The following is a 15,371-nucleotide window of genomic DNA, read 5'->3' on the forward strand; positions in this document are numbered from 1 at the left end:
AGGGCTATTTCCATTTTCTTGAAGAAACAAGTGGTCAGGCCAGGGAGGAGATGGGTGTTGGAGATTTTGAGGAAGCTGTAAATTTTCTCAGAGTAGAAAATCCATTTTTCTAGGATCAATACAATGTCAAGTTCCTATTTAACGTATAGGCATGAATTTAAAGTTAAGACCAGCCAAAATGGTTGTCTCTTTAGTTGAGACCTGTGTTAGGCAGAAAATTGGATTTGGTGGAGGGCAGGAGTTAGGGATATAAGGACAATGAGATGTGGGATGAGCAAATAAATATAAGAAAACATATAATTATCGACCATTCTAAATATATACATATAGTGTTTTGTTTTTTCTTTTTGTGTGTGTGTGTGTGTGTGTGTGTGTACACACGCATATATATATCTTCTACACTAATAAAAGAGAAACATGGTAATTGGCGTACGACCGCTACCCTTTTCATTGGCTAATCATCGAGATATGCAAATTAACTGTCAGCCAAGATGGCGGTTGGCAGCCAGGCAGCTTGAAACTAACATGGGGCTTGCTTGCCTCAGTGACTGCGGCTGCAGGCCTCTGAGCAGGCAGTTTAAGAAACATTGTAACAAATACCACCAGACTTCAGCCAGCAGATTCACAACATTGTAAGCAAAGGCCAGAAACCTACTTTCAGCCGCGGAGGCCTAAGAGCTGGAACCAAGCCTCAAGGTAAAGCTGGCCCAGAATAAAAAAAAGAAAAAGAAAAAAAGGAGCGGTTGGGAACTTCAGTCACTCCCAGCCTGAAAACAGCCCTCAGCCCCTTACCCAGACTGGCCAGGCACCCCAGTGGGGACCCCCACCCTGATCCAGGACACCCTTCAGGGAAAACCAGCCGGCCCCACCCATGCACCCGGCCTCTACCCTATATAGTAAAAGGGTAATATGCCTTCCGGCACCAGGATCAGTGTGACAGGTGGCAGCGCCCAAACCCCCTGAGCAGCCCTGCTCTGTGCCTGATAGGGGGGAGCTCCTCAACCACCCCCCCCCCCCACGGGCCCTGGTCTGTGTGTTACGGGGTAGAGCCATAACCTCCCCATCGGCCCTGCCCTGAGTGTGAGAGTGGCGGTGCCCCAACCCCCTGATCGGCCCTGCTCTGTGGGTGATAGAGGGCGGTGCCCCAACCCCCTGATGGGCCCTGTTCTGTGTGTGACGGGGGCAGCGCCCCAACCCCGATTGGCCCTGCTCTGTGCGTGACAGGGGGTGGCGCCGCAACCTCCCCATCGACCCTGCCTTGAGTGTGACAGGGGACGGTGCCCCAACCCCCCCAATCGGCCCTACCCTGAGCATGACTGAGGATAGCATCACAACCTCCCAATCTGCCCTGCTCTGTGCATGACGGGGCGGCGCCCCAACTCCCCAATCGGCCCTGCTCTGAGCCCGACCAGGGGCTGCACCTAGGGATTGGGCCTGCCCTCTACCACCCGGGAGCAGGCCTAAGCCAGCAGGTCGTTATCTCTGGAGGGGTCCCAGACTGCGAGAGGGCACAGGCCGGGCTGAGGGACCCCCCCCCCCCAGAGTGCACAAATTTTTGTGCACCGGGCCTCTAGTATATATATATATATATATGGTTAATATAAGAACATTCAAACCTGTAAAGAATTTTTGTGAGTTATTTGAGCCAAACTGTTGACAATTTCTGGGAAGCAAAATCTTAACGTATTGGGATAATGCTCCAGAGAATGGCGGTTTTTTCATCTATTTTTTAAACCTTGCAATCAAAGGAGGAGATGGATGTGGATTACATGAAATCCATTGGTGATAGATTAGAGATGGGGAGACAGTGGGGGCGGTCCTCTGGGGCTGGATAAAGAATAAAATGATAGACCAGTGATGGCGAACCTTTTGAGCTCGGCATGTCAGCATTTTGAAAAACCCTAACTTAACTCTGGTGCTGTGTCACATATAGAAATTTTTTGATATTTGCAACCATAGTAAAACAAACTTATATTTTTGATATTTATTTTATATATTTAAATGCCATTTAACAAAGAAAAATCAACCAAATGAGTTCGCGTGTCACCTCTGACACGCGTGTCAGGTTCGCCATCACTGTGATAGACACTTCTTTTACTTAGGTGGGTGCAGGATAGTTAAATCAACAATTAACACGATAAAGATAATAATAACTGTGAAGGAGTTTGTGATATCTGTCCTGGCACCCAGGGCATTTGGTTGTGCCCTGAGCGGGTCCAGAAAAAAGGGAAGTTATAAGTTATCCTGACATTTTAATGATACCTTATCTTAGATGCAAAAAGACTATAAGCTCTGTTAAAGTAAAGATTGATCTTGTCATGCCCTAGCCAGTTTGGCTCAGTAGATAGAGTGTCAGCCTGCGAACTGAAGGGTCCCAAGTTTGATTCTGGTCAAGGGCACATGCCCAGGTTGCGGGCTTGATCCCCAGTAGGGAGTGTGCAGGAGGCAGCTGATCAATGATTCTCTCTCATCATTGATGTTTCTATCTCTCTCTCTCTCTCCCTTCCTCTCTGAAATCAATAAAAAATATTTTTAAATCATTTTATAATGCAAGAATCTATACTTAAGTATATACTATATAGTGGGAATACTTGTTCATACCTTTCAAACCAAAACAAAGGAATTTGGAGATCATTCTCTCAGGGAGATTAGGTAGTTTCCAGGGGTGAAATAGACTCAGTGGAAACACAAGGCTGGAGCCAGAAAGTTCTGTGCTGTGTGGGAGCCTCTCTCCTTAAGAAAGATGGGAAATTGGGAGTTCCAGGCATTTGTAGTAGAGAGAGGATGCGGTTTGATTCCCTGTCAGTGCACATGCCCTGGTTGGGGGCTTGATCCCTTGGTGGGACATGCAGGAAGCAGATCGGTGATTCTCTCATCATTGATGTTTCTATCTCCCTCCCCCTCTCCCTTCCTCTCTGAAATCAATACAAATATATTTTTAAAAAAAAAAAGAATTAGAATTCATATTGACTTAATTCTATTGTGAAAGATAGAATATTGTCTCCTTCCTTAGTCACTTCCTTCCCTCGGTATAAACCAAAATATTTCAGTAAACTTAAATAGATGTTCCCAGAAAGAACAATTTTTATTTTGGTTGTCTGAAAGTTCCAAGTTTTTCAAGGCCAACATCAAGGAAAAACATGAATTTGGTCAAAAGCATAGTGCCATTGAATAACTATTTTGTTGGAACACTCAGGATAATACTATCTATGTCTGTGGCGGGGACATTATTGTATACGGCTTTACTCTGTTAACATGACCACTTAATTACCATTGTGTGCTGGGTGTGTGGGTCATAAAGAAAGAGCCTCCCTGCCTTATGTTTCCATAGCTAGTTAGGGTGACAAATATATCTAAAAAGACACACTAAAAAGGCAGCTGTGAAATATTTCTGTCTAATAGTGAAGAAAACTATAAATTCCACCGTGGGGGAGAAGATGAGAAAGGGTACCGTTTGCTAAAAGCATTAAGACTGTCTGCCTAAGAGTTAAATATGGAAGCATTGTCATAAGTTTAATGGCCAGAATGAATATTTTAACTCATCCTCAGAGACATTAATTCATTAACACCATAAGCTCATTCTCGGCAGGATATTCTCATGTCTTTGTCAAGCCTCTTCAAATAGGCCTGAACATTAGATAATTTTTGGTCAGTGTTATTTACTTTGTTTTCCAAATTAATCGTATTACACATAGTTAATAATCATCAAGTTGACTGACCATTGTTCCCTTCATGCACTGCTTGGTTCTATACACTTATTTGTTGCTTTTTAAAAATCAGTTTTAAATCTGTTTTCTAGTTATTTAAATTTTCGAACATGTATTTTTATGCATTTATCTGCAGAAAATGAGATTAATAGGCAAGAGGAAGACACTTATTTTACATAATGGCATCAAACTGTACTTATTCTAATCTGCTTTTAAAAAATAAACAGTTTATCTTGGCATGGGGAAATAAAGTAAAGCATAGGAAATGTCAGTAATGTTGTAATAACTGTATGGTGCCAGGTGAGTACTGGAAATACAGGAGGAACACTTTGTAAAGTATATGATTGTCTAACCACTATGCTGTACATCTGAAACTAATCTATATTAAAAAAAGCCTAAACAACTGTTACAGCAGAACGACCAGTCGTTATGATGCACACTGACCAACAGGGGGCAGACACTCAATGCAGGAGCTGCCCCCTGGTGGTCAGTGCGCTCCCACAGGGGGAGCTCCACTCAGCCACAAGCTGGGCTGATGGCTGCAAGGGCAGCTGTGGTGGTGGGAACCTCTCCCACCTCCACAGTAGTGGTAAGGATGTCCAACTGCAGCTTAGGCTTGCTCCCCTGGGGAACGGGGCTAAGCTGTCAGTCAGACATCCCCTGAGGGCTCTGTCTGACTGCCATCTTAGGCCTGATCCCCCAGGGAGTGGGCCTAAGCGGCAGGTGTACATCCCCTGAGGGGTCCTGGACTGCGAGAGGGTGCAGGCTGGGCTGAGGGGATTCCCCCCCCCCCCCCAGTGCACTAATTTTCGTGTACTGGGCCTCTAGTATTTTATAAGTATAGATACACTGTTTTTATTTAGCTCATTCCTTAATTGGTGAACCTGTAAGGGTATTTTCAGTTTTTCCTTTGTATACATCCTATGTAATAAAAGGGTAATATGCAGAATTGACCCTAAGGGTGGAATGACCAGAATGACCACTCAACCAGTCACTAGGAGGCGCACTGACCACCTTTTGGTCCCTTTTCCTGGCTGGCAGGCTCCCATCGCCCGATGGCGAATGGGACCCAGGGCTGGGTGGCAGGAGACACAGGTGGTGCCAGGCCAAGGCCCCCGCCCCACCTGTTGCCTCACACACAGAGGACCTGCAGCGGGGGTGGGGCCGGCAAGCAGCAGGAACAGCCAACCTCTCCGTCCCTCCCGCAGGCTCTAATCGCCCAATGGCAAGCTGGAAACCGGGGGGGGGGGGGGGGGGGGGGGGGGGGCAGGGCAGGAGGTGGGGCCAGCTGGGGAAGATGATCGCAGGCCAGGCCTAGGGACCATACCCACGCATGAATTTCATGCACCAGGCCTCTAGTATTACAATAAAGAGCCTATACACAGGATGCTGGGTTTCTCTAAAGTAGATACCAGGAAGAATTGCTACCCTCCTGATGGACGATTCTGCTGCTGTCTTCCAAAATTAGTGTGTCGTTTATTTGGTATCACCCACTTCTCCCCTCTCCAACACTTATACTTAGCAAATTTGAGTACTTTAAATTTGCATTTTACTGCTTACCATGGAGATGGAGCATTTTTTCACAGGTCCATTTGTTTTTGCAGCTATTTTTCCAGAGTGGTGTTCTTACATTTGGTATTTTAACCTACAGTTTATTTTGAGAGTGATATCAGACATCCAACATTTTTTCCAAGTAAATATCCAGTGTAAAAAAGGAAAAGGAAAAAATACATAAACAGTAGACTTATTTGTAGCTGTTGCTATAATATTTAAATTGCTACTTAAATAATCCAAGCAAATTAACTGAAAAACTATTAGAACAGTTCTGCAAAGATGTTGGGATACAAGATCAACTGAATGAATTTAGGCTTTTCTTTAAAACATCAGCAATAGCCTTTCCAAAAATATAATAGGGAAATGGATCCCATTCATAATAGAAACTATACTGAAAAATAGACCTAACAATAAATGTGTAATAACAAAAAGGGGATTGCCCAACCATTGATCAAAACATGTTTATCAGGCTATTATAATTTTAAAAATGGGCTATATTGGTCAGGTACAAACAGCGTTGATGGAACAATATAATCTGGATATCCATGTCGCAATATGGTATATGAAAAGATAACATTTCAAATCAGAAATAGGATGGGATTTTCAGTGTTCAAGGATACTAGATTCAAAACTAATTTCATTGTAGGCCCTAGGTTCACCTGGAATTTCTATTTGTTACCAAAATATTATAAATTATAAAAGAGTAATGTTATATGTAATACTCTAAGAGCACAATGATATCTCAGTCAGGCCTTTGTTCAGAAGCTGTCTGCTGCCTAGACATTCAGCCCACTGCTTCTCGACCACTTGCTTTTGCCTTATTCATTTTTCCAGAACTCAGCCCAGTTATGGAATAGACGTTCAAATGTTCAAACAGATTTTTGCCACCTCAAACTTAGATCTCTATAGGTCAGTGGTCGGCAAACTCATTAGTCAACAGAACCAAATATCAGCAGGACAACGATTGAAATTTCTTTTGAGAGCCAAATTTTTTAAACATTGTTATTAACTTAATTAGGGTACTCCTAAGGCTTAGGAAGGGCCACACTCAAGGGGCCAAAGAGCCACGGCTATAGGTAATTTGTGGGTTAAGTCCAAATTTCCTCATGTTTCAAATATTTTTAGCTTCTAGCTAAGAATTAAGATTTGTGCCCTAACTGGTTTGGCTCAGTGGATAGAGCTTCGGCCTGCGGACTAAAGGGTCCCAGGTTCGATTCTAGTCAAGGGCATGTACCCTGGTTGTGGGCACATCCCCAGTAGGCGGTGTGCAGGAGGCAGCTGATCCATGTTTCTCTCTCATCGATGTTTCTAACTCTCCCTTCCTCTCTGTAAAAAAATCAATAAAATATATTTTTTTAAAAGAATTAAGATTTGCTCCTAATTCTTGTTGATAATACTCTTTCTTTGTTAGTGATAGGGAGCCTTTCCCCTCCCCCTTTAACCCTTGTATAAATGCTGGATTTTATTTACTATATTAAGAAGTCTGGAGAAACTGTTGCTACCCAAAGGGCTTCTATGATGTCACTTTGCATGGTTGCCTAGCTACTGCTAGTTAAGTAAACATTCTAGATATTTTGCTCTGAAAATTTTCCAGATAGCAAAGTTGGCACTTGAAATTCTTGGTCTAGCTTTTCTAGCATTTTGTCCTTTTTTTGTATTTTTTGTTTGTTTTTTAGGAGAATGATTACAAAGCAGTATGAACAGAAGAAAATAATGACTGATGAATTTTTAAGTGTCTACTTTATTATCATAAAACGGCATAGTACTGTATTTTAATTTTAGAGAATGCAGCACAGCTCTCAGCAGTAGTGGCTAAGTTTTAACCGGAGCCAGCATGCTTTACCATGGCAGTATGGAATAGTGGAAGGGAGTGTGGGCTATTGAGCCTGCCTACCTAGGTTTAAATCCCGAGGCTGCCACTTAAGCTGTAGAATCCTTGAGCAGGTAGCAGCCTCTGAGTGTTTCCTCATCTTTAAAATGGGAACAATAATTCTTTTGTGAAAATGTTGGTTTAAAATAAGACAATGTATATACGATGTTTAATGCAATGTTTACCACTTACCAGGCCCTCAAATTCTTGGTAGTAATGCTACATTGCCTCCATTAGAAATGGTACTTTATTTATTTATTTATTTATTTATTTAAATATATTTTATTGATCTTTTACAGAGAGGAAGGGAGAGAGACAGAGAGAGAGAAACATCGATCAGCTGCCTCCTGCACATCCCCCACTGGGGATGTGCCCGCAACCAAGGCACATGCCCTTGACCAGAATCGAACCCGGGACCCCTCAGTCCGCAGGCCGACGCTCCATCCACTGAGCCAAACCGGCTTCGGCTAGAAATGGTACTTTAAATATCTACCTCTGTGCTTAGCCAGTGTTCTAACAGGTGACTCCTGCTTTACTCCATCATTACCTGGAACAAGTCATTTATCCTCTCTGTACGGCAGGGATGTTACTGTTTTTTAAGGTGAGGATGACATGTTATCTCCAAGTTTCTTTCTTGCTCTAAAATGTGTGGCTTATTTTCTTGACCCTCCCCTTAAGGCTAGAATTAAAGTATTAGCCAGGAAATTTCTTAGAGAAAAGGATAATGAGGATATGCTGTTTTCCTAATAGTCACATAAAAAATAATACTGGTATTAATAAAATCCTTCTTTGAAGCAATGCTGTTAAAGTACAAATTACTGAAAACATGAGCCCTTTTTATTTAGCAACCACCATATTTTATAAAATTTAAGGTTTCTCAAAAAATTATAAATTTTTACCACTCTTCTGTTAAATTAGATTATTGGTAGCCTATATGCAGAAGGGATAAAACATATAGATGTGAACATTTACATAAGAAGTGAGCAAGCTTTACCTTTTTCATTCTCATGAAAGCTACTTCATGTCCTTGGATTTATCGTGTTGTCATTCATTCAGCAAATATTTTATGTCTACCAGAATCAAGTAGATGTAGTATATATATGAAGATGATGAAGGCCAAGGATCTCTTTCAAGTTCAGTTTAGGTCCTAACGAACAGCATCAGTATTTTTAAATCTTTCAGAATAGTTGCCTTAAAGGAAAAAAAAAAAAAAAAAGTCCGTATTTCGACTTAATTGTCCCGGAGGTGATCATCTTTTCATATGTTCAGAAACATGGTGCTGTTCCACAGTGTGGTGGCTAGAAAATTCCTGTTTAGCAGCGAGAGAGAGAGAGAGAGAGAGAGAGAGAGAGAGAGAGAGAGAGAGAGAGAGAGTCCTTAAACTTGTAACACCAAGGACATATTAAATAATGGTGAAAAACATGTCTTAATATGGCTTTGTTATATTTTCAGGAAACTACTAAACTTCCTGTGCAAGCGAAGTAGAATTTCATAAGAACATAATGGGTAAGTTTCATAAGAAAATAACGGGTATTTCAACTAGTAGAAGCTGGTTTTCCCACTCAAAGATAGGCCTTCAATGTCAGTGAATGCAAATGCAAGTTAGAAAGTGGTCAAAGTAGACCACAAGTAGTTGTTTAATTCAACAACCTATGTTTACTGTACAATCTTGAAAGACAGATCGATACCATTATTGTACCCAATAAAATTTGTGATTCCTAGTGAGTACTTTACCTTATGATATTAGAAACTTTTCCAACAGACATAAAAAATGGCTTAGCTTACCAAAAAATACTCAAAGTATAAATTTAAATAACTGATAATTATGTGTATTTTTGTTCTCAGAAATTGACAAAACTGCTGAGAACCTGTATGCTTGGATAGTTCCTAACTTAGAAGTTACTTGCATCTTTACAAGTCCCCCAGCCTTTTGTTATGAAAAATTGAAAGAATAATGTACCACCTAGCCTTTACCAGTTGTTACTGTTTTTCCACATTCGCTTTCACTCTGTGTGTGCGTGTTTATATATACATATATACATGAGTATATACACACATAAACATAAAAAATGCTTTCTTATCTATCATTTAAGATTTAGTTGTACACACCTAAATACATCAGCATGTGTTCGCTTCATATTCAAAGTTTTTCAGTTGTTTCAATAGTGTTCTTTTTAACAGGTTTATTATTTTAAATCCAGGATCTAATCAGGAATCATTTATTGCATTCATTTGTCACTTTAGACTCCTTTTTAATTTTTTAATACATATATGTTTTTATTGTTGATAGTATTACAGATGTCTCCTATTTCACTCCCTTTACCCCCCTCCCCCTTAGTGTCCTTTAAACAGTTCCCTACCTGGCTGTCCTGGGGTGAGGAGTGAAGTCTTCCATGGCACTTTTAAATTTAGATTTGTCTCAGTGTTTTCTCCTATTACATTCAGAGTAAACATTTTGGGCAGCAGTAGCACATAAGTGATCTTGATTTTTATTAATGTTAATTTTAGGGATTTCTAAATTAACTATTAAGAAATAAATGAGTAGCCCTGGCTGGTGTGTTCAGTGGTTACAGCATTGGCCCTCTCATCAAAAGTTGCAGGTTCAATCTCCAGCTGGGGCCGGGTGTGTTCAGGAGGCAACCAATCAATGTGTCTCACATCGATGCTTCTCTCTCTCTCTCTCTCTCTCTCTCTCTCTCTCTCTCTCTCTCCCTCTCCCTCTCCCTCTCCCTCTCTCCCTCTCTTCCTCTTTTTCTTTTTCTCATCCCCTCCCCTCCTTCCTTCTACTCTCTAAAAAAAAATATCCTCACCTGAGGGGAAAAAAGAAGAAAAGAAATAAATGAATAAATGTGTGTTAGTACCTGAACATTACTTCAGCCTCATCCTATGTACTTCTTTCTAGGGCTCCCTAAATTTTTAGAAAAAGCCGTAAGAAACTTTCAGATATTGGTAACCATAAAAATTAAAATTCTGTCAGTATAATATTGTGAGAGTTATATATGTGAGAAAGATTTTAAAGGAATATATAAATATATATACTTCCCAGAAAGTTATATTGAGCTAGCCACTGTGCTGAAGCCAGTATGGCATCAGTGAGGTTTGGTAGCAAGTGACATCTATACACTCCTGTCTCCTCACCTCTACTTTCAGTGTTTAAAGACTGAATTTGACCGTATTCATTACTTTCATTGTGTAATAATTTAAACCGATCAATAAAATATTTTGATAGTTATTTTTGTGGATCAAGAATAAAATCCTAAGTAAAAGAAGCCCTAACATTTAGCATTTGGGCTTGTCAGAAGTTGAGCTCACATGACATATAAACATTCATTCATTCATTAACACATGCATTTTATTTTTAAAATAAGTATTTCAGGTGATAGGATTAAAGTTTTACCTTTTTTTAAATTTATTTTTTAGAAATAGAGGAAGAGAGGTGGAAGAAAGAGAAACATCAATGTGAGAGCACATCTATTGGCTGCCTCCTACATGCCCCCTACTGGGGATGGAGTCTCTAGTGCATGGGACGACACACAACCAACTGAGCCACACCAGCCAGGGCTAAAATTGTACTATATGAATATTTTGTTTTAGTCTTCAAATTTGAATTTGCTGCTGTGGTCACAAAAATATTATTAATACTTCCTTGAAAAATAGTGGTAAATTTTCACCCAAAGTAACATCCTTGAATGTAGAGTTATCATGACATTGGAAAATGTGTAGAGAGTAATAAACAAGAAGCTTAAAACCTTTAAAATCTTGGTAGCTATTACCCACGAGAAATCTTTCTGGTCTGAGTTTCTCAAATATTAACCTTGGTAAACCTGTTTATTGTTCATAAATTTTGTGATTCAAAAGTCATTTTACTACTTTATTTAGATGGAGAAGAGAAAACCTATGGTGGCTGTGAAGGCCCTGATGCCATGTATGTCAAATTGATATCTTCAGATGGTCATGAATTTATTGTAAAAAGAGAACATGCATTAACATCAGGAACAATAAAAGCCATGTTGAGTGGCCCAGGTAGGAACATTTCCTTTATTTTCTCTTCATATATCTTCACTTTTAATGTTTGATGAATGTTTTAAAGTGAAATGACTCATAACATTTAAGAGACAGTAACTATTTGAACATCACATAATTGAATGTTGCATTGGGGGGAAAGTTGGTTTCTGCCATACCCTGTTTTTAGGTATTTACCGTAGTTTCACTAAGAACCAGTTGGGTTACTTTGAAATAGGAAGGATCATTTTCCTAGGTTAGTTTCCATGGTCAGCTCCTTCTACACAGGCCTCTGGTGATTTGTGCTCCTGGTTTCATTTATGCTCATGCTTCTAAAGTTTATCTATAGAAGTTACCACCTCCCAAGTATCTATCCTTAACATTTTCTCTGAGTAATTTTTCTTGAGGATTGGAATTTATGGAACATATGGTGGCTTCTATGTTTAACTTTTGGAGGAAATGCCAAACTTTGCAGTGGCTGAACCGTTTTACATTCCTACCAGCAGTGTATGAGGGTTCCTTATGTGGTTTTCTCCACATCCTCACTGACACTTCATTTGCACTTTTTTTTATTCTAGCCATCCAAATGGGTACCAGTAGTGTGTCATTGTGGTTTTGATTAGCATTTCCCTAGTGACTAATGATGTTGACTATCTCTTCATGTGCTTGCTGGCTATTTGTGTATCCTCTGGAGAAATGTCTCTTTAAGTCCGTTGCCAACTTTTTAATTGGGTTGTTTGTCTTTTCTATTGTTGAGTTGTAAGAGTTCTTTATAAATTTTGGACACTAGATTCTTATCAGATACATGATTTAATATTTTCTCCCATTCTGTAGGTTGTCTTTTTCTTTTATTCTTTTCTTTAGAAAAAAAAATACATGTTTTATTAGAAATGCTTTTATTTTAAAAAATATATTTTATTGATTTTTTACAGAGAGGAAGGGAGAGAGATAGAGAGTTAGAAACATCGATGAGAGAGAAACATCGATCAGCTGCCTCCTGCACATCTCCCACTGGGGATATGCCCGCAACCAAGGTACATGCCCTTGACCAGAACCAAACCCGGGACCCTTCAGTCCGCAGGCCGACGCTCCATCCACTGAGCCAAACCGGTTTCGGCAGAAATGCTTTTTTTTTTTTTTTTAATATATATTTTTTATTGATTTCAGAGAGGAAGGGAGAGAGAGATAGAAACATAATGATGAGAATCATTGATTGGCTGACTCCTGCATGCACGCCGCCACCGCCACCACCACCACCAGGGAACAAGCCTGCATTTCGGGCATGTGCCCCTGACCGGAATCGAACCCAGGACCCTCCAGTCCACAGGCTGATGCTCTATCCACTGAGCCAAACCAGCTAGGGCTTTAAATATATTTTTGTTGATTTCAGAGAGGGAGAGAGATACAGAATCATCAATGATGATAGAGAATCATTGATCAGCTACTGTCTCCTGCACGCCCCACACTGGGGATCTAGCCCACAACCCAGGCATGTGCCCTGCCTGGGATTGGAACCGTGACCTCCTGGTTCATAGATCGATGCTCAACCATTGAGCCACGCCAGCTAGTCCTTAGTAGTATCTTTTGATGAACAAAAGTTTTTATGTTGATGAAGCCAAATTTATCTCTTATCCCATTGCTGTTTTTGGAGGCCTGTCTAAAAATCCATTGTCAAATCCAATGTCATGAAGATTTATCCCTATGTTTTCTTATAAGAGGGCTATGGTTTTAGCTCTTGTAATTAGGTTTTTTATTTTAAGTTAACTTTTGTGTATGACATGAGGTAATAATTTATCTTTCGCATGTGGACATACCCATACCATTTGTTGAAGAGACTATTCTTTTTTAAATATGTTTTTTATTGATTTTAGAGAGGAAGGAAGAGGGAGAGAGAGAAAAAAACATCAATGATGAGAGAGAATAATTGATCGACTGCCTCTATCCACTGAGCCAAACCGGCTAGGGCAAGAGAGACTATTCTTTACCCCATTGAATGGTCTTGGCACCCTTGTTGAGAATCAGTTGATCACAGATATGCGGGTTTATTTCTGGGTTCTTAATTCTTTTCCATTGTGCTATATATCTGTCCTTACCAAACTGTCTCATGGGGGGTTTGGGGGGGTTGTTGTTAATCCTTATCTGAGGATATTTTTTCCATTGTTTTTCAGAGAGAGTGGAAGGGAGGGAGCAGGGAGAAAGGAAAACATCAATGTGAGAGAGACACATTGATTGGTTGCCTCCCACATGCACCCAACTGAGGGCAGGGAGCAAACCTACAACTCAGGTATGTGCCCTTGACCCTTCAGTGCAGGGGCCAATGCTCTAACCATGCTCAGGGCCAAACTGTTTTGATTTACTGTAGCATTGTAGTAAATTTTGAAATAGAGAAATGTGAGGCTGAAGATTGTTTTGGCTATTTGGGGTCCCTTGCAATTCCCTTTCTATATTTTTTCACTATGGAAACTTAAAAACTACATGGAAGTAGAGAAACGAATACACCTCCAAAAATTTACCAACATTTTGCCAATCTTGTTTCGTCTCTTATTCTCACTTTTTAAAGAGTATTTCGAGCAAATCCCTGACATTGTCATTTCCCTCATAAAATCTTTATAGTCCCCCTGATCCCTCCCTTTGTTCCAGGCCATCAGTTTTACAAAGAAACAATGTTATTTATATAATGTCCACATCCTGATTAGGCTTACTGTTTCAGCTTGTAAACTCATAATTAGAACTCCAGAGGCTTGCTTAGAATCTGGTTCATTTTACTGGGCAAGAATACTTCATAGGTGGTACTATTATATCCTGTTGTAACACATCTTTTAGCAATGTCAAGATTGAGTAGTGGTTCCAGGGTTATCAGGCTGGTTTCATCCATGAACAATTCCCCAGTCAGACTTTCATGTAATGGTTTTAGCATTCATTGTGATTATTGCTGAGATATATACTTCATTTGGAATTACAAAACAGTGATTTTCTAATTGTGTAGTTTCTTCTGCATTTATTTAGTTAGAAATCTCTTTTAAAGAACTGTTTGGTGACCCTGAAATACAGTCTGTACAGGAAAGAAAAGTTAAATGCTTAATTTTTCCCCCCCTTTACATATAATTTTGCAGTGTAATGAATTGCTTCTCCAGCATCCTCCAATAGCAAAGAGTGTTTGCGGTTTTTTTGTTTGCTTTTTTGCACATCATTATCAGCTCCTGACTTTATATATATAGTGCTTTTTCACCTGGCCCAGTCATTCTCATTGGTGCTCAAGCACTCCATTTTTATGGCAGAAGGACCCACGTCATGTTGTTTTCTGCGTCCTTTTGACATGGCTCCATTGATCTTGGATAGTTACTACTTTCTGTAATACCAAGATTTCTCAGGCTCATTTTGCATGTTATTCCATTAATCCTGAGAATGACCATTTTTCCAAGAGCCCCTATTTCTTTTAATGGGAAATGGTACTTAGGGACCCCAGTCCGTGTGCTAGCAGGAACATTGCTCCTGGCTTGAATTGCTTTCGACTTCTATGGGACAGAGCTGGGATGTACTTTAGGGGGGGAAATCGCAGATGCCAAGAAAATTTTAAAAATTAAAATTAGAGGACTTTTGCTTGTTGTATGCTTGATCTCCTTTACTTCAATAAGAAGAGCTTTATCTTAAAGATCAAACTTTCAGCCCAAAACTAATGCTTCTTAAAGAAGGATGAAATGCTGATATAGGCCATAACATGGATGCACCTTCTAAACATTAAGCTAAGTGAAAGAAGCCAGTCACAAAAGGTCACATGTTGTGTGATTCCATTTGTATGAAATATCCAGAGTAGATAAATCCATAGAGATAGAAAGTAGATTGGTGTGATAGAAAACAGAGGTTGGGGGTAGGGAAACAGGGAGTAATTGCTTAATGGTTACAGGATTATATTTGGGTTTGATAAAAATGTTTTGAAACAAGATAGGGTGGTTACACAGCATTGTGAATGTAAACTGAATTGTACTCTTTTTAAAATGGTTAAATTTGTGATACGAATTTCACCTCAAAGAAAAACCATAAATGTTTGTCTAGTCTCAAATAAATGCCTATTGGTAATGTTTCATACATATATTCAAGAAAGAAAATTTTTATTATTGGCAAACCAAGTTACCCATAGCTGTGGATTATTTTGCTGAATCCTGCTCTTCTTTCCTCCCACCCCCCAGCCAACATACAATTAGAAAACCTTTAAAATACTACATTCTCAGAAAGTATAT

The 15,371-nt window shown here is 39.9% G+C and overlaps 1 protein-coding gene across 7 annotated transcripts in view; it reads left to right on the forward strand.

Annotated features, from left to right (window-relative positions):
- Positions 1-15,371, forward strand: part of ELOC (elongin C) — a 198,999-nt gene that overhangs the window by 180,097 nt on the left and 3,531 nt on the right. For 2 of the 7 annotated variants that reach the window (XM_059672879.1, XM_059672878.1), the window contains exons 2-3: positions 8,584-8,637; positions 11,011-11,154. In XM_059672879.1, coding sequence (XP_059528862.1) covers positions 8,634-8,637; positions 11,011-11,154 — 148 coding nt within the window. In that variant the 5' untranslated portion in view covers positions 8,584-8,633. Of the gene's footprint in view, positions 1-7,628; positions 7,733-8,583; positions 8,638-8,976; positions 9,077-11,010; positions 11,155-15,371 lie in introns of those variants that run through there. The other 5 variants (XM_059672876.1, XM_059672880.1, XM_059672874.1 and 2 more) reach the window with 4 other exon arrangements.

Source organism: Myotis daubentonii, chromosome 17 (genome assembly GCF_963259705.1).
Source record: "Myotis daubentonii chromosome 17, mMyoDau2.1, whole genome shotgun sequence".
Classification (NCBI taxonomy): Eukaryota; Metazoa; Chordata; class Mammalia; order Chiroptera; family Vespertilionidae; genus Myotis; species Myotis daubentonii.